This window comes from Mycteria americana, chromosome 11 (genome assembly GCF_035582795.1).
Source record: "Mycteria americana isolate JAX WOST 10 ecotype Jacksonville Zoo and Gardens chromosome 11, USCA_MyAme_1.0, whole genome shotgun sequence".
Taxonomy (NCBI): Eukaryota; Metazoa; Chordata; class Aves; order Ciconiiformes; family Ciconiidae; genus Mycteria; species Mycteria americana.
Genome location: NC_134375.1, coordinates 20,572,440 through 20,590,664, shown reverse-complemented (window position 1 = coordinate 20,590,664; position 18,225 = coordinate 20,572,440). Strand labels below are relative to the sequence as shown.

Here is an 18,225-nt window from a genome sequence, read left to right as displayed (position 1 = left end):
CCCCGCCCCCAGAGCACGCGGAGGCGGTGCCCGCCTCGCCACGCTTTATTGGCCCCGCCGCGCACGTGGCCCCCGGCCCCGCCCCCTCGCCCAGCGCGGGAAAAGGCCACGTGCGCGCGGCCGGGCCCGCCGGGCCCCTCCGCCCCCGGCCCTACAGCTCCAGGTGCACCCCGCTGTAGGCCTTATCCACCGTCCACTCGCCCGGGGCTCCGGCCCCGGCCTCGGCCCCCGCGTAGCGCTCCATCTCCTGCTGGAACTGCAGCTGCCGCCGCCGGTTGGGGTCCACGTTGATCCAGTTGTTGGCAATCCACTTGGTGCCTTGGGTGACCAGGCAGCCCCCGTGCAGGGCAAAGTCGTCCAGCTCCCCTACCCAGCCTGCGGAGCAAAGCCCTGTGAGGCGGCGGCGAGGAGGGCTGCACGCAGCACTGGCAGGCACAGCCAGCGAAGGCTGACGCCAGCTCTCCTGCCCACAGCGCCTGCTTGGGTTTTAGCTCACATACATCTTACAGCCCTCTGTCTTAGCGCTACCCCACCCTAGCACCTATGAGGAGCTCGCCAGGGCAGGCTCCCCAAGTGCAAAATTCTCGTTGGCCTCCATGTCTCCACTCAGCACAAGGGGCTCTCGCGTTCTGCATCATGGCTGCCGTTTTTCTCAGCTCTTCCCAAAAGGGGAGGCTGGCATGGAAGAGAGGAGTGCTGCCACTAGCAGGCCCGTGGAAGTCGGAGGCTGACGGCCCTATTAGAGACTGCATTTCAGCAGTTCTAAGTGATCCACTCTACAGAGGTCCCATGGTTTTTCTGTGGCAGACTTGCATCGGCAGCCGCCTTCTGTTTAGGAACAATTTGCTCATAAAAACACAACAAGGCTCTTCTTACAGGAGAATGATGGTCTTGATATTATCATCCAACAGCCCAAACGCTGGTCTTGTGACCTCCTCTGTGGATTTTCTAGAGATGGAAACATGGGCTGCTCCCAGGGGAGCTGGGATGCTATACTCCTACCTCCCACCACTGCTTAAAATCTGCCGTCGAAACACTCTGGAGTCATACTCACCAGCAGCCTGGAAGATTCATGTCAATCCCCCAGCCTGGCTGTCAGGGAAAACCACGCTGCGCTTCGTGAGAAAAATAGCCCCAAGGACACATATCATCAGGCTGCGGCCGAGCTATAAAGCAGGAGTCGGGCCATGCCTCCCTGTGCTGCAGAGCTGATGGCCGTGCCTTTGTCTACCTCCCCTCCCCACCCCTTTGGGCAACACCACATCAGTGAAACATTTTGAATTGCAGACCAAGTTCCAGCAGGAGTTTCAGCTCGCACAGCAGGATGGAAGGCAGCTGGCGATGGCTAGTGCAGCCAAGGTCTTTGTTTGCTAGCTAGTCCCATCCCGCAAAGACATCAGGAGCCACTGACCTACTGCCTGTAAACAAAGGCCTTTCAGGGTCAGGAAGCTCCTACCCAGCTGGTGACAAGCAGACTCTACAGTTCCCACTAGCAGGCAGCTACCACCCTTTGGCTCTCTTCTGAGCTCCCAGTCACCGCAAGAAGACGGCTGTCACCTCCTGCAGTCCTACCCCTCCCAAGAGCCGAGTCTTGAAACGGGACCATACCTTCTCCATCTGACAGGTAGTTGTACCAGAAGACAGCAGTGCCTTGCTGAGGTTTCACTCGCAAATTGCCCTTGTCGCAGTTTTTCCGAGTATCTCGCAGGTCAACGTCGTTCTGGATCAAAGACTGGCAAGAAACCACAGAGAAGGTGTTGCAAACGGGGCTGGAACGAAGCGCACGCACTGGGCTGCCTCTGCTGCCAGCCGTCATCCTGCCCTTTGCCTGAATGCCCCACAGGGACAGCTCAAGGCTGATGCTGGGCAGGACAGGGCTTTCACAACCCACCCGGAGCAGCCAGTTTCAGTCCCCTGGAGGTCCATGACCTGTTTCTGAGCAGCCGCCCATTCCTTACCATGTTGTCTGACAGAAGCACAACATACCTGCCAAGACTTAGCCTGAGGAAACCTGCCCACACAGAAGCGAGCAGGACCCATGTTATAGCAGCAAGGCCAACAGACTGCCCCTCACGCCTCTGAGCAGGGAGAGCTGCAGCTGTCAAAGCCCTGCGCCTCTTCCCTTGGCCTCAAAGGACACAGCTTCTCCATGCTCTATTATGAAGGCTAACGTCCACCAACCTCACACACCAGGCCCCTTCTGCAGCCACAGCGAATAAAGACATTCAAAGAGGGACTCAAAATCCCCAGGGGTAACAAGTAGGCAAGATTCATTTACCATCTCTTCGTACGTCCTGTTATCGGCTATAGGAAAGACTGTTTCACCTCCCCCAGTCACATTGTTCAGGTAGAACAGCACTGTCACGTACCTGCAAGACAAGAGTGGCTGTTGGGGGACACAGCTGGAACAGGAGGAGACGCACAGGGGCTGTCCGTACCCTGCCCCTCCGCCATATGTACAGTGGTTCATCCAAGACATCACAAGATACGTGATTTACATCATCAGCTTTTCTCCAAGGACAAGACGAGGACAACAAAGAAAATCCCCTCCCGCAACGGTGAGGGTGCATTTCTAGCCTCTGGTGGGGATGGCCCAGCAGCTCTGCAGAACCACTCTGCCCTCCTCGCGTGGACTCGCAGGATTCACCCACCTCCCCCTTCAAGCCCCTCCACGCCAGCGATCTCCAGAGCTGGCTTACTAGCCCACAGCCTGAGCACCGAGCCCCACGTGAAGTGAGGTGAAACAGCTCTCCACACCTCTTCTCTGGCATGGTCCAGATTGTGCCAAGGCAGACCTTACCGGCAGGAGGTCTCAAAGGGAGCGCTTTCATTGGCGACCAGCTTGGTGTGGCTGCAGGCAGTCTCGGGGAAGACAGGGCCACTGTCCATGTGGGCATGGTAGTGCCCTCCTTGGTCGTACCGCACAACCTGGAGGGGCTCGCTGTGCTCCACAATCTCAGGGGGCAAGCGAGTCAGGCGCATTACCCTGGAGAAGAGGAGAGCAGAGCAGGTGAGGGGAAAGCACCATCACCCTGTTTGGCTGCTACTCCCAAGCACCGAATAAATCCAGAGAAAGAAAACCCCCTTCCCCAACAGACTGGAGAGATGGATGGGCTGAAGCAGGCATGCCAAGAGATAACGAGATCCTTACAGATTTGTTGGACCATCAGCATCAGCTCAGAAAGTCCTCATCAAAGTTAATAAAAAAAACCCCAAACCGAAGGGTGCATCTCCAGCAGGACCGCTCTCAGGAAGACTTTGCTTGCTCAGCAAGATCCCTTCTGTGTGTGTCCCTGGAGCCTTCATGTGCCATCTCATGGCTTCTCTGGACTCCTGCACACCGCCTACAGACCTCGGGGACAGTTAGCAAAGCACAGGGCCCCCTGCTGAGAGTGAACGAGAGACTAGCTCTAGGAATATTCTTGTCACCTAACTCACCTTTCCCTGTTGCCTTTTCAGCAGCCTCCCCCAGGGCAGAGGGGCACGGGAAGTGATCAAGGAGACCGGAGCCCTCCTGCTCTGGGATTTTTCCGCTGCTACATCTGAGATCATCCCCAAGGCAAGCAGGTACCTCTCGAGACCTGCCAAAGAACACTCAGAGCTCTGAGAATTTGGACTGATGAAGCCCTCGGGGCAGGAACGAGGGGAATGTGGCACCCAGGCAGGATGGCAAAGCCCCTCCAGGCACCGCGCGGTCCCAGGGAGGACTGTAACAGCCTCCTTCAGCGCTATGTCTTCAGGTCCTCGTAACAGTGGCCAACTGAAGAGCGTAAAAGTAGTATAACGATGCCTGTGTGTGCTGGCTAGCTGGCACGGAGAAGGTGGCAGCCACAGCCTGCTCTAATCAAGGCAATATGCGACCCCATTCTCCTGCTGGAATGCACTGAAGAAAAGGAGTGGCCAACAGCCATTTTCAAGCCTTGGGACAGATTTTACCCACCCATGTTCTGGGCGAGGACCAGCACCACAAGAACAAGAGACTCTCCAGCCAATTATCTGAAACTCACCACAGCTAAACGATTTGGCCTGCGTGCTGGGTTTCAACGCTTCCCAGTACCAAATCCGAGATGAAGGGAAGGGTAAGAGGTTCTCCCATCTGCTGTGACCTGCCCTGTGATATGTGTGCTCGGAGGATTAAACTAACTCGGCTTACTTGAGGTGAAATCGTGCTTGTTAAAAAGTCAGCTCTGAACAGCTAAGGCAGATTTCAGTGAAATGCATGAGTAACTAAAGCAAATGACAGTAACTACTGGCACCCAGACAGCATTGGAAACGGGCAGTTTCTCCCAGTAAGCTCATTTACTAATTAGAATGAATTATTTCATATAATGCCAAGTCTTCTTGCTTTTATAGGGCTGTTCCCAAAAATGAATGGAGATGCTGAAAGGTTTGATTTTTCTTTTTCCTTTTCCATGGGACAATACAAATTCTTGTTCTAATGAAAACCTCCTCTCCCCATTTCGTGTCTGTGTTCATTGCTCTTTATACTCCAAAGACTTTCACGCAATTAGGAAGTGTGAATATTAGCAAGTCTGCCACTGCCTCTCCCACCACAGGTGGTCCTTGTGCCTACACAAACCCAACCGCCCCTCGGCTGCCTGGCCCTTACCTTTGCCGAATGGCTCTCATGACCTGGTGTGCCCCCTCGCCCTGGTACAGCCAGGTGTGCTGGCTGTTGCGCACCAAGTCGCTCATCTTCACTTTCTGGCTTCCCATGTACTTGTGGAAATCACGGATATTCAGTTGCTTGAACTCCTCCAAACTCAGCACACCTACGGGAAGAGAGGAAAAGCTGACTGACTCTGGTGCAGGTAATAGCTCTTGGCGTCTTGTACTCGGAGAAACCACCAGCTGAGGGCACTGCAGAAACTGCCTTCCTCAAACACGGGGTTCCATTCAGGGTCCACCACTGTGCCCACCCCGGGCTGCGCCCCGTACGTGCAGCATTACAGACCCCAGCAACGCTCCCACCTTTAGCTGAGCAGAGGGCATACAGCAACCTGCAAAAGTGAACTGTTAGCTGCCGTGCAGGGTCAGAACTGGGACAGGCAAAATACCATTGTGAACTTTAAAAAGCTCCTAAAACACATAAAACAATCCATCAAAAGAGAGAAATAGCCACTACAGTTCTAACATATGCAATGCCACAGCCAAAAAGCTTGTGCCACCTGATGCCTTGGGGCTTGTTACTTATTTAGACACGTTTAAGAGCAGAGTGGGACACCTCAGACCCCATTTTCTACAAAACCTTGCATGGTAATTTAAAAAAGCCAAACCCAAAACAAGCAGTACATTATTCTGCATTTGTGTAATTGCAAAACATGAGCAAGAAGTACAACAGAGTACGATCTCGCATAAGTAGAAATAACAGAAAAGTGAGAGGTAAAAAGTGGTTTCTACTAAAACAGGTATTTCTTGTTTGCACTCGACTGGACTCAGCAAGGGATGGACTTTTGCCTTTGTCGGCTTCAGAAAAATCCTTGCATTTGTTGTTTCCCCTTTCTGGAGAAGAAGGAAGCCCTGCGCTGGGGACCAGGTCCGAGGGGCCAGAGCAGAATGCTGCACTGGGCTGCCCAGCAGCCAGCACACACCGTGGGCTGCGAGTGGGCTCGCTCAGGCAGCAAACCCAGTGCTGCACTGGAGCTCCCCAGGCACACAGCACCCTCCAGCAGGAGGAAGGACCAGCCACCAGGGTCAGCCTGGGACAGTTCCTCAGGGGCCAGTGGTCATGACCAAGTTATCCAGACCATTATTATTTCTAGCGTCTCCCTGTCCCCACTTCCCCTTACTCCACTTGGTCTTTGATGACACAACGCCACATCCAGGTTGTGACCTGGTCTCTCGATGTCACGTACCAATCTAACAACGGAGGGAAGCAGCACTCTGGAAGCGAGGTCCTGCCAAGAGCACTCTAACAGGACCTTTCATTTGTTAATGTCCGGAACGGTGGAAAAGCCACTGAGGACTCAGTCATACGCTCCCACCCCTGCCAAGAATGCCACCAGCCCGGAGGAGTGGGGCACGGGGTGCCCTCCGGATATTTAGGCATTCACATGGGTACTGCTTCAACTCCAAAGCAGCTCCTCCTGGGCAGCTCTCAACGCCAGGTCACTGGAAGAGAGCGTGCAGAGCCTGTGCATTCACTTAATTTGATTAGGAAATGGAGAGTTGCTTAATTGAGGCCACTCTAATTAGAGCAGCAGAGGTTAGAGTGCACGTCCGGACCAGCAGGAGCCCTTGGGAGACCGGGGGCAGAAGAGGCAGAGGTGGCCTCATGGAATACAGAGAATTTGCAGCAGCAGAGAGGGGGGTCAGCAACAAAGGCTGACCAACAAGAATACCCTCACCTCCACTTATTCCACCCTCCCCTGCAAGTGATGCAGCACTCCCAGCCTGCTGCAGAAGTCTCCCTGAAAACAGGGGGGGAGTGGAGGGTGCACCTTAAAACTGGCAGCCCAGGCAACGAGAGCTACATAGTCAGAGCCAGAGCGGTCTCTCAGACCACGGGAGCAGAAGCGCACCCTGAAGGTCCCGTTACAGCTGGGCAGAAACCAAGGCAGGTTTGACAGGGGAGAGGGAGTGCAGAGTTGTGTTCTGGTCCTGCTTCTGCAAGATCTAAGCCCAGGTGGTGGAACTAGTCTGCTGCTAGACTGGTGATGAAGGGGCAGGAGGGCTGCAATGAGAGGTTTACGCTGATTTTACTTTTCTGCGAAGGTCTCTAAAGCAGCATTAGTTTCCTTTGAAGGACACAGCTAGAGAAACAGGCCTGGGCACAGACACGGCTCTTGCTCTGCCCCGCATGGCTGCACGAGGCATCCAGCATGCTGAGGGTGAAGGGATTCCCATGGAGCTGCTCTTACCATTCCCATCGGGATCGGCCTTGACTGCAGTGTACATCTCCCGGATGTTTTCAGGGGTCATCCACCTGCCATTCCCAAGCCGGGTGTGGGTCAACACCTGAAATTCATAAATGGATCAACACCGGGCACTGGTTTCTTGTACTAATGAAACCCCACAGATTGTCTGCTTGAGGCCTGGCGGGCTCTCCTCTGCAGAGCATCGGCCAGCCAGGCGTCAGCACGTCTCTGCAGAAAGAAGATTGCAGTGAGAATCATCTGGCAGCCACACACAGTGTGTGGCTGATGAGTGCTGTTATTTCCAGTTTAGGTCATGGCAAATGACTGCTGGGACTCCATTAACCAGTCATGAGATGGAGGGGGCACAGCTCTTTCTCTTGAAGGGAAAGTAAAGTTACTGATGATAAAAGTGAATGCTTTTACTTGTCCAAGATAAGGGCTTCGAACAAATTGCTTCCTTTCCACATGGACAGAGAGATGCAGTATCCCTGTGGGAGAGCTCTCAGCAGGCTCTGACCTCCAGAGAAAGGAGCCTTGCCCTGGGTTGTCACTGGCACAGTTCCCCGTACTCCACAACGTGTGCTGCCCACGGGACACACCCCCAGCCCCAACTGAAACGGGAGCCTGGGGAGGGACATCCTTGAACTGCCAGCGCCTGCCCTGATGCACCCTGCCATACACGGCAAGGGTGCTGAAGAGCTGTGGACAAGGTGCTCATTATCCCCCTCCAGGGTCATGAAGAGGGGTGGCTTTGCTGACGTCTGGTCAATTGACCGCAGTCAGTCCCCACAGGCTGCACAAAGCAGCGCCTACACTACAAACTCACTTCCCTGCGACACCCAGCAAGAGGAAACCCACAGCACAAGGAACATTTTACCCAGCATATTCAAAACACACATCTCCTGCCAAGGACCGTTGCCACCTCCCAATAGCATCGCACAACTGCTGCACATTTGCCCAGAAACTTCCACACTGAAGACCAGCACAAGTCTTGAGACATAAAATTAAGCAAATACTGATTGGTATATACCGGGGTCTGGCCCTACTCAAGCACATGAGTAATCACGAGACCATCTGAGGAGTGGACCTGCCAGAGGGTCTCCCAGCAAACCTCCCCCGGTCTGTCCCGCACTCTACCTCTTTGAGCTGCAGCTGCCCATCCTGATTGTGATCCAACAGATTGAAAATATCCATCTGGCTGATTTCTATCATTTCCATGGCTTCCTCATAGTCATCCGTTGGTAGGATCTGGCTCTTCTGCAGCCCCTTCAGCTGTGCCAGATGGACGATGAGCTTGCACTCCTCCTCTGTCAGGAAGTCAGGAATTTCTGCAGCAAAAGTGTGAGCAGCAAGAGAGACTGAGGAACTGTTACAGTGGAACCTCGTATCAATGGCAGGGCACTCAGAAGGGGGGGGGGGGGCAATTTAGAAACTGCCTAAGTTTGGGACATTCAAACACATCCAGCCTTCTACCAGAAGAGCTCTCAAAGAGCATACACCACACACCTGAGCTGCTGGAGGTGGGTATTTTTACAGCAGCAGTTCCTAAATGTTTGGATCTAGGGGTCAAGCCCTTAAACTCTCTCGCAGATACCACAATGGACAAAGGAGTGAACAAACACGTGCATATCACCGCGTATTATCACTTCAAAGGTGACATGTGGATCACAGTCTGGGAACTGCTGCTCTACAGGAAGGCAGGCCAAAACCTTTGCGGTGGGCAGTGGTGATGGCCAGAGTTTTACGATTCCTTGCTCTCACGTGGAGAGGACAGCACTTTGCACAAAACCAAACGCCTTTCGGGGAACCTGGCACAGTGCTCCACTATGAAACTCAAACAGCAAGGAAACAACTTCCAAACTTATTTCCACTCATTCCCTTGATCCCCCACTAAAAATGGTCTTCAAATTTATTATTATAGGGGAAGACAATGCACACGGTGGATGCCACACTCCATACCCAAGTAGCATCCTGGTATCACCAGCTTTCCTTTGCAGCATGACACCAGCAGCAATCATGCAATACCAGGATCCCAAGCAAATTTAAATGCAGAGAAATCCACTGATGACTATGAGGCCAAGAGATTTGTAGCTGCATGGTGCACGGGGCACGCATTTGCAAAGCGCTGGCGAGGTCCCGTTCCACAGCACAGTTACACTGTGGCCCAGCAGGTTGAGAAGGTCCTTCTGGCTGCTGTCTGTCACTGCTACGGGGATCTTGTTACCAGCTGCTGAGACTTTTGAAGAGGGAAAGAAAAACCACCAAAGCAGGACAGGTTTAAGTGCTCCTAGGCCCGAGGTCCTGCTCCCCAAATCACAGCCCCCTAGAGCTCCTGCAGGTATGTGCCAAGGATACATTATACCTCCACTATAGCAGCAATCCTCAAAGGGGGGGAAAAAAAAAAGTTAATTACTTCCATGACCTTAAATCAACCCTATCAGCTCAAACTGTCAATAAGCAGTTGGCTTCTTGCTAAGTACAGACCAGAACTAGCCCTGGAGAAAATGAGATGTTCCTGGGAAGCCCCAGAAACACAATGCAGCCGGCTGTATCCGTAACACCCTCCGAGGAAACAATTTCCGCCACAGGCAGCGCAGGGTCCTTGTGCCAGAAGATGCTTCAGATCTGGAGCTTCCGCTGGCTGGTTTGAACCTCATGGCACGGCACCAGGTCCGAATGAACCGTGTGCGCTGGCAAGCGACGCCCCCAGTATTTCCAGTTCCCCAAACTGGGCCACAATAATGGCAGCTTCGGGAATCTTAATTATGTGCTGGAGGAAGGACAATCCTGCTCTTCAGCAGTAGTAACAGGATTTTGTAATGAAGTAAAGATTCTGTTAATAGGAAAGCGCGCTCTGTCACACAGGTTGCAAGGTGAAGGGGTTTCCAGCTGAGCGCTGCCAATCCCGTCTGCAAACAACCTGGCTCCACAGCTGCAAATTAGTTCCTCTCTACCCTCAGCTCTCCGAAACGGTTAACTTCTGGCTGTGAGACCATCCTATCTCCCTGCCTGCTCAACAATAGATCCAGCTAAACAAATGCCTCCTAATTGACTTTGAGCAACACTTGATTGCTTTTACAAAAAACAAAAGAGAGGAAAACATTGGGGTTTATGAAATAATGACTAATCCTGGAGCAAGAGAAAGGGGATGGGTTGGAGCACTGGTGTCAAACAGAGATTCAATCTTGGCTGAAAAAGCCCCAAGACACATGGGCCAAGTCATTCATCCCTCCCCAACTGCCCTCATTTCCACACCTGCTGATCTAAGCCAAACCCCTGCTAAAATCCAAACAATCGGGGCCGCTGGCAAACGAAAATTGGAGCATTGTCTTTCCCATGAGGGCTCTGAAAGGGCCGCACTTAATGAGGATGGATTGACAGAGAGGTGCCTCGTAGGCTATAAAAGGCATCCCACAGTCAGGAGCAGCTCAGTCCAGGGTGTGCCGCCCGTTCGCCCGCTCCTGGCTTCCTCCGAGCATGGTCACGGCCCACCGCAGGCACCCCTCGAGGCTGGGTGGCCCATGGCTGCTGGGTCTCCTGGCACGCCTGCTGCTCTGCAGCTCTCCAGGAGCCTGGGCGAGCTACCTGAGGAGATCCTCCAGCTGCACGCCCATTCCACATCACATGGCCTTGTGCTACGATATTGGCTACTCTGAGATGAGGATTCCTAACCTGCTGGAGCACGAGACCATGCCAGAAGTGATCCAGCAGTCTTCCAGCTGGCTGCCCTTGCTGGCCAGGGAATGCCACCCGGATGCTAGGATTTTCCTCTGCTCCCTCTTTGCACCAATCTGCTTGGACAGGTAAGATGTTTTTACAAGTTATTTCAGCTGTAGCGAGTAACACTCCCCAAGAGCGCAACTGCGTTTGCCTCCCGAGAGAAAACGCGTGCAGTGTGATCAGTGCAGTCCCCGAGAAGCCGTGCTGCCCCTCTCAGCGAGGGGCAATTGGATTACCCAGCAGGGACCTTCTCTCTGAAAGTGAAACATGAGCATTTCATCTCGCAGGACCAGAAACATTATGTTCCCTCCTCTGGGTTTTCCTGCTCTCCCACCCCAGGCACCACTGCTGTCTCCCCTGGCCACCCCCCTCGCACACCGCGGTAGCTGCTGGCACCCATCAGCTTCACCTCCCGCCTCCCCTGCAGCCCCCTTCCCAGCTCCGGCCCCAACCACGCAGGGGCTTCCTCAGCCCAGCAGTGCCAGCATCAGAGAGAAATCCTCAGTTTTGAGGTGCAGCCATCAAAGGACAGAGGAAATCAGGTATCTAATTAGGCACCTGTAAAGTTAAGCAGCCTTTGCACAACTAGAGAAGATGCCGAGGGGGAGAAGGGCTTCTGGCAGCAGCCTGTATCGAACAGCCTCATCCCTCCTGTCCTCAGAAATTTGTTGTTTGCTTCCTGGGCATGAATGTTCAAAACACATCAAAGATCCCAAAATAGCTCTGCTAGCCCTACAGTGTGCAACAGAGCCCTGTGCGGCAGCAGCGCGGTGCCAGGGCTCGACCCTCAGCCTGCTGCCAGGAGTCCAGAGGTGCTGCAATCGCAATCCCCATCCCCTCCCCAGGCTCATCTACCCCTGCCGCAGCCTGTGCGAAGCCGTCAAGAGAAGCTGCGCACCCGTCATGGCTTGTTACGGCTACCCCTGGCCCGAAATCCTGAACTGCAACAAGTTTCCTGCAGATCATGAACTGTGCATCGCGGCAGTCTCCACAGATGAAAATTCCTCGAGCAGGAGAAGTAAGGGTTTGGGTTTTTTTTCCCCTCATATGTTTTCCCATATGTAACACTGAAAGCTCAAAAGGATGAGCCTATGCCTTGTTTCTATTCCTAATATTTCTGGGTTTAAGCCATATTAAAAAAAAAAAATTATAAATTCTAGTTTTGTTCTCTCTGGGAACTCCACTGTGCCTAGAAAATCAGCGTACTGCAGCTTGTTCCCTCTCTACTGTATTCATTAGCTCCCCGGGTGCCATCAGACCACGCGGGGTTTGGGGCAGGGGGAAGAAATCGCTGTAAAAGCCTAACGCTCAGGCACAGCTTGTGTGCAGGCTCCAGGCGGTGAGATGTGCCTCCAGCAGAGCTAAGGAGCTGCAGCCCTGATCTTTCAGCTGTGTCCAGGGTTTAAATAAACATGCAAAAAGAAATGTTTTGCAAGCCTTCTCTTTAAACATTAGGAAACACCACAAAGGGGCATAAGCCTCTGCAGACATGAGTTACACAAGAAAAAAATCTTTAAGACTGAAAGGCTAAATTAAACACTCAGATACTGATGAACACTGGAGGAGATTCAAGAGCAGTTAAGGGGAGAACAGACGCCTCATTTCAGCATCACTGGATGGAGTCTGGCCATACCAATGGCTTTACTGTTTCATCCAAACTAGGAGATCTTCATTAAGCATTTTCACTGCTGCTTTAACATGCAGCAACACACACAAGCCTAAACAAAGCACGACAAGCAGCGTCTGCCCCAGCCACAGAAAGGAGAGCTTAACACTTCCCACCCTGGCAGCCTAAGCTGTCTCTCCAGGGACTGGGTAGCTCGGGAGGAAGCACCGCTCAGAAACAGCAAGCCACCACTCACAGATCTAAAAATTGCATTCTGCCTTTTCCAGTGAAGCTTGACAAGGGTGTTACAACCAAATTTCTGTTGCAGCAGTGCCCCGAGCCAGCTGCAAGGACTGTGAGCTTGAGGAGGCCAGCACTGCCAGGGAGATCCTGGAAAACCTCTGTGCCAATGATTTTGGTGAGTAACCACCCTCCTCCTCTCAGTTGCTGCCATTCCCTCCAGCAGCCAAGTAGTGGCATGGACAGAAAATTGCCATAACAATTGCCATAACAATTGCCATTGCCATAACAAACTGACTTGGAGGAATGCAGCTTTCAGAGCAGATCCCAGGGTTTTTAAGGTCCCAACTTACCTGTTAGGTAGCAGGAGGGCCCAGCTCCAGGCAGCACCGAAGGTGAAGACCTGCTTTATTTCTGTGGGCTCTGATTTGGTTTTGGTCTGTGGCTGCTAAATACAAGCACTACTCTGGTTTTCCCTCGGCGACGAACATTTCAATCGATGCCCATAAAAACCTTTAGCAAACCCCATGTTAGTTATTTCAAACTTCAATACTGTTGTTCTAGTAACGCGACTCTCCCTCTCCTAGCCCAAGCAGGTGGCAGCACTGGCTCTGCTCAATCAGCTGGCAGGAAGTTTTCAAGACACTGTCCTGAATTCAGGCACAAGACCTTCATGGGGGAAAAAAAAAAAAAAAAGTTAAAAATCCTGGGCAGCTGGCAGTCATGTCACCTCCTGAAATCCCAGCTCAGAAAAAAGTCAAGTAATTTGCACGAGACCAGGACTTAGATGCATCCACTTGCTTGTGCCTCTGCTTCCTACAGGGTTTCTGCCCACGGAGTGGTGCTGATATGCCTTCGCCACTCTCATGAGAAAAGCAGAGTGAGAAGAACGGTGTTCCGTACTGGAAACTAACCTCAAACGAGAACTTTTACAAGTTCACTGCAATTACAAGAGCTTGGATGGATGCGTCACCACATTACAGAAGGAAGCCTTGCGTTGGCTGTGTGTTTAAGTAGGTAAGAGCTATGAAAAGTAAAGAGAACTAACAGCTCTTTTTCCAACCCCCACAGCAGTGAAAATCCGAATCCTGAGGAAGAACGTGACCACGACCATCTCGGACTTCGACCTGGACCCCTCCAGGGTGGAGGTCCTGAAGCATGGCCCGCTCCTCAGAACCGAAATCCCCGCCAGGCTCCAGCAGTGGCTGGACATAGATGCTACCTGTGTCCACAACATCATGAGAGGCACTCACGCAGGGGTCTTCGTTGTAAGTGGCGAAGTACAAAGTGACAAAGTGGTGGTGAACAAGGCCTACGCCTGGCAGAAGAAGAACAGGAACCTGCACCAGGCGGTGCGGAGGTGGAAACATCACCGCTGCCCTGAACAGGCTGGCCGGAAGGTCTGAAAAATCTCAATTCCAACAATAAGAAACTGCTCCTTTCCCTATGGCTAGAAAACTCCTTTCCCTGGCAGTTGGTGTTTTGGAGATGTACAGACAATATTTTTAGGTGATTCAAAGCAGTCATAGTCCACAGATAGGACCTCACTACAGATCCCTGTTTTACTGAGACAGAGCTTAAGGATGCAGATTTAACGTATTCCTCTCGCAAGGCTCTGCAGATCCGGAACTTGCGATGGACGGCTTTGTGTAGGATCCAACGTCACAACAAAACTGAACTGAACTCTGCAGGCGAGCACAAACTAGAAGAGACCTGTAGTAACAGTTCCTTCTAGTTCTCATCATCAAAGTTGATAGCCATTTCAGCTTCATTATTTGACCCCGAGACATCGATGCTGTCCAAGTGCCTGCTTGCTTTCTGTCCAGAGAGATTACATGAAAGTCTCCCTGACTGCTAAGTGATGTTTTTTGTGTAACGGAGCAAATACTTTACTCTTGAACAGTGTGAGGTAAATTAAAGGTGAGAGGAACCCACCCCGGCAATGCCTGGCCCCTTAAAAAATGAATGCTAAAGTTCACTGTTGAGCAGTCACTCAGGCTGTCCCCTCAGCTTGCTGCGCTGAGAGCTGATAAGCATCCACACAGGTAAAAGGAAACAGCCGTTCTCGAGCAGGAAAGGCACAGAGCAAAGATAGCTGAGGATTTCTGCGTAACAGGGAAAACCATTTTTTAACATCAGAAATTCAGTTTGGATCAGAAGATTCTGGTAACCGGGGAACTACCAAAGATATCACAAGAGCCTTGAGAAAGAGCAGCGTGGGAGTGGGACATCAGCTGTTTAAACCTCTGCTTTGGTGTGCAACAGCAGCTTTGCTTGGGACTCGGAGATGAGCCCCGACCACAGCACAGCAGGAGATACTTGCAGTTCTGATATGGCGGGGGAAGAAACGTTACACATCGGTCTGGCCTTCCCCCTGCAGGCAAGGAAGACAGAAAAGGTGGCAAAACCCAGTCTCAACAAGTTCTCTGCAGCTCACTCTCTCACCCAAGTAAGGAGGGACCGTAATTCCCTGCAGGGGTAAACACAGCTACAGCTCTACACTCCAGACCACAGAGCAGAAAACAGCAAATCCCCAAATGAGAAAACAAGTCGGATTTCTACTGCCTAACAAAGCACTGTCTGTGGAAAGTTTTCTACACTGGATTCAACTTGGGACTGAAATAAGGAAATAGGGGAAAAACAGCTTTTGTGAGAAACACGTTCTGCCTTGTTCATGACGCCTGCAGTCTCGGTTGTGGAGAGAGCCACCCGGTTTGATGGAGACACATTGCCTCCCTGTGCTCGTAAAGCACACCAACAACCCACGATGTGATCTCCTCTTCAGATTTAGTGTGGGCTGAGACAAGCACTCAGACACTCACACTGAAATTCAGCTGCGTCCTGACATTTGTGCAGTGATTACTTCTGTTCCCTGAGGCTCAGAAGAAAAACACAGCGAGATTTTCCTATTTTTATTCCTCCCTTGCTGCCTTGTCTTGCAAACCGCCGCCCAATCCACAGAATCCGCTGCCAGGTGGTCCCTGCAATGGCAGTATCTTCTGAACAGACTGCGTTTGGAAAACACAACAGAACACATAAAAGCTCTGAAGGTTGAAAAGGCTTTGTCTGATATTTGTTTTCCATTAATAGGATTATTTGATTACTAGTGTTTCCTAACTAAAAAGTGCACAGATGGTCTGACTTACAAGCTTTAGAAATGACGTCTCATAGCCAGAGGGGGACAAAATAGGGCAGGGACTTTTTCATAGCTCCATGAAATACGCTTGGGTTCAATGCAGATGACTTACCCACATTTAAAAACAAACCGCAAGTTCCCCTATGGTGCCCAGTGCCATGCTCCAAAGCAGAGAGCTCACATTAAATCGTTAACGAGCCATCCGCTGCTGTAGTCCCACTACAGCCTGCTCTGCTGAAAGCAAAGATCACAGACCAGCCACTTATTTCCTTAAATTGGCTCTCGCATGCCGCAACACTTTGTGTTAAGTAAAATCCCCAGAAATTCAAGAGTCCTTCCTTGCTAGCGACTTCTGGTTTTGTCTAACACAACCCACTTAAACACACACTTCCTCTAATTTAAGCAACAGAGATGCAGTAAATTAGGGGTTTTTTTTAAACCAGTTGATTTAGATTGGTACTGTTTGCATAGATAGAGAAGTCTCTGGAAGTCTTTTAAAGTCAGAGCTGGCTCCTGGCAGGTTCATCCGGGAGATAAGAGCTGTCTTGCGAGTTGTGGTTTCTAAATAAGGGACTCCCTGTTGGAGGACAAAGGAGAACAGACTTGCGTGGCATCTCACACGTTGAATGTCCATCGCCGTCCGTGACACCATCCTCAGGGAGCAAAGAACCGATGGAGGTGCCGGCGTGACAAGTTAAAAGCTGTGGGGTTACTGCTGCCAGGACCAACCTGCCTCTTCTCAACTTCAGCACCTTCCTCGCAGGCCAGGATCAACTCTTACTTAAGCAGTACCGGTAGGGTAGAGAAGGTGGAAACAGGAGTTTTCCTGAGCAAAAACCAGAGCGATTGCCCCAGACCATGATTCTGGTAATGACGTCAGTTTTGTGAATGCTGCGGGGTATCAGCTCCAGGTTGGTGTGTCTGTTCACTGAATGTCTGACAGAAATCCATTTAGAAATTTGCATACCATGAGTACCACATATGTAGAAATGACAAAAGAATTTTGTATATTTCTTCCAGATACTTATTGCATTAAAGGAGTTTAATAAGAAACCCATCTGATTCATGGCCAGGCTTTCAGTGTGTATAATCTATTTGGAATCAGAAAAAAATCCTCTTCTTATATTATTGAGAAAACATCTAAAAGACTCTCAATGCTATCTTTGCAGAGACAACAGGTTTTCTCTGACTTTGCAGTAGTCGGAACTTTGTAATCATCTGTCCCAAAAAATTAATTTGTATATTCTCAGTGGATTTCCAGAACACAGAGTTCAATTAATGAGACTTTACCAGTCACAGCAAAAATCACAGAAAGGTAATGAAGGTTTTAAAATATCTGGAAGAAGGATGTCGTGTGGTTGTATATCCGAGCAGCCAGAAATAAAGATACATCTAGAACGGGAGGCAAAATGGTGGAAGACATTAAATCTATCAATTCTCCTGTTACTCATTTCCTCAGCACTGAAGCAGCAACACTAAACTGCTTTATCATCATTTATTACCAGAAGTTTGGGGATCTCTTGTCCCTTCCTAATACTTAGCGGCTTCTTCGAGGTCCTCTTCAGCGACCTTCTGCCTATTCACGGTGTTTTAACGGGAATCTGAAGAACCTGCAAGGGTTCATCTTCCAAACCCTTCTAAGCGGGCCATGCAGGACAAGCAACCGCTGCGAATACGGCATCAAAACACCTCCAACAAAGCCACGCTCCGTTAACGCAGCCCCGAGGAGAAGCGACACACGGGGGAGAAGCGAACACGCGAGGAGTCATTTTCCCCCGAGTGGGTGTAAGACAGCGGCGGGTGGGAGACAGACCCCCCCCCGCCGTTCGGGCAGCGGCGGTGGAAGCCGGCGGGGCAGCGCGGGCGGCGGAAACCTCCCAGACCTGCCTGCCGCTGTCCGCCGGCACCCACGGGCACCGCTCCCGCGGCCCCAGCCCCGGGTGACGGCTGGGCCCGTCCCCCCACGAGCCAGCCCCGGGGGAGGCACCGAGCCGGCTGCCCGCTCCCGGCGCGCCTGGGGGCCGGCAGCAGCGCGGGCCGGTCTCCGCCGCTGCCCTGCCGGCGGGGAGGATGCCGGGGGTGGGAGGCAGCGGGGCCGGTACTCACCGAAGAGGAGCGGCTTGAGGCTGAGGGTGCGCACGGCGTGGACCCTGCCGGGCACCAGCTCCACCCGCTGCGTGTGGCCCACCTGCGGGGAGAGCAGCGGTGAGCGGCGGCCCGGCCCCGGCCCCGGCCCCAGCCCCCCGGCGCAGGCCTTGCCTTGATGCCCTCGAGGCGCGGGAGGGCGCGGGCGGGCGGCGGCGGCGGCGGCGGCGGGGGGGCGGCGGGCGGCCCGCCGGCCTCGCCGGCGCTGAGGTGCACGAAGAGCAGCAGCCCCAGCACGTTGAGGACGTAGAGGTGGGCGAAGACCATGAGGACGAGGAAGTAGGGCCGCGAGCAGACGGGCCGCGGGCGGCCTCCCGGCGGGCCGGGCAGCGGGGGACCCTCCGCCCGCGCCGCCGCCGCCGCCGCCGCCATCGCGCCCCCGGCCCGCCAGGCCTCGCGCGTCACCCTGGCAACCGCCCGGCGTGCTGCGTCACCGCGCCGCGGGGCGGGGTCAGCGCACCGCGGGGGGCGGGGCCGGGAAGAAGCACGTGTGGCGGCGGGCGCTGCCCTCTCCCGCCCCC

General features: G+C 52.7%; 2 protein-coding genes across 3 annotated transcripts; one reads left to right on the top strand and one right to left on the bottom strand.

Moving 5' to 3' along the window:
• Positions 1-12: 12 nt before the first annotated feature.
• On the bottom strand, positions 13-18,107 carry P4HTM (prolyl 4-hydroxylase, transmembrane). Its single transcript, XM_075514534.1, has 9 exons — positions 17,819-18,107; positions 17,666-17,747; positions 7,995-8,185; positions 6,861-6,957; positions 4,610-4,772; positions 2,801-2,986; positions 2,279-2,369; positions 1,609-1,732; positions 13-375 (listed from the first exon to the last, which is right to left on the bottom strand). The coding sequence occupies exons 1-9, from the start codon at positions 18,074-18,076 to the stop codon at positions 152-154; spliced, it is 1,416 nt and encodes a 471-aa protein (XP_075370649.1). The 5' UTR covers positions 18,077-18,107; the 3' UTR covers positions 13-151.
• LOC142415786 (secreted frizzled-related protein 5-like) lies at positions 8,177-16,655 on the top strand. 2 transcript variants are annotated; one of them, XM_075514536.1, is made up of 4 exons: positions 8,177-10,660; positions 11,423-11,595; positions 12,515-12,601; positions 13,495-16,655. In XM_075514536.1, the coding sequence occupies exons 1-4, from the start codon at positions 10,335-10,337 to the stop codon at positions 13,827-13,829; spliced, it is 921 nt and encodes a 306-aa protein (XP_075370651.1). In that variant the 5' UTR covers positions 8,177-10,334; the 3' UTR covers positions 13,830-16,655. The 2 variants fall into 2 exon arrangements, with proteins under 2 accessions (XP_075370651.1, XP_075370650.1); XM_075514535.1 differs by having other exon boundaries at positions 12,512-12,601.
• Positions 18,108-18,225: the final 118 nt, after the last annotated feature.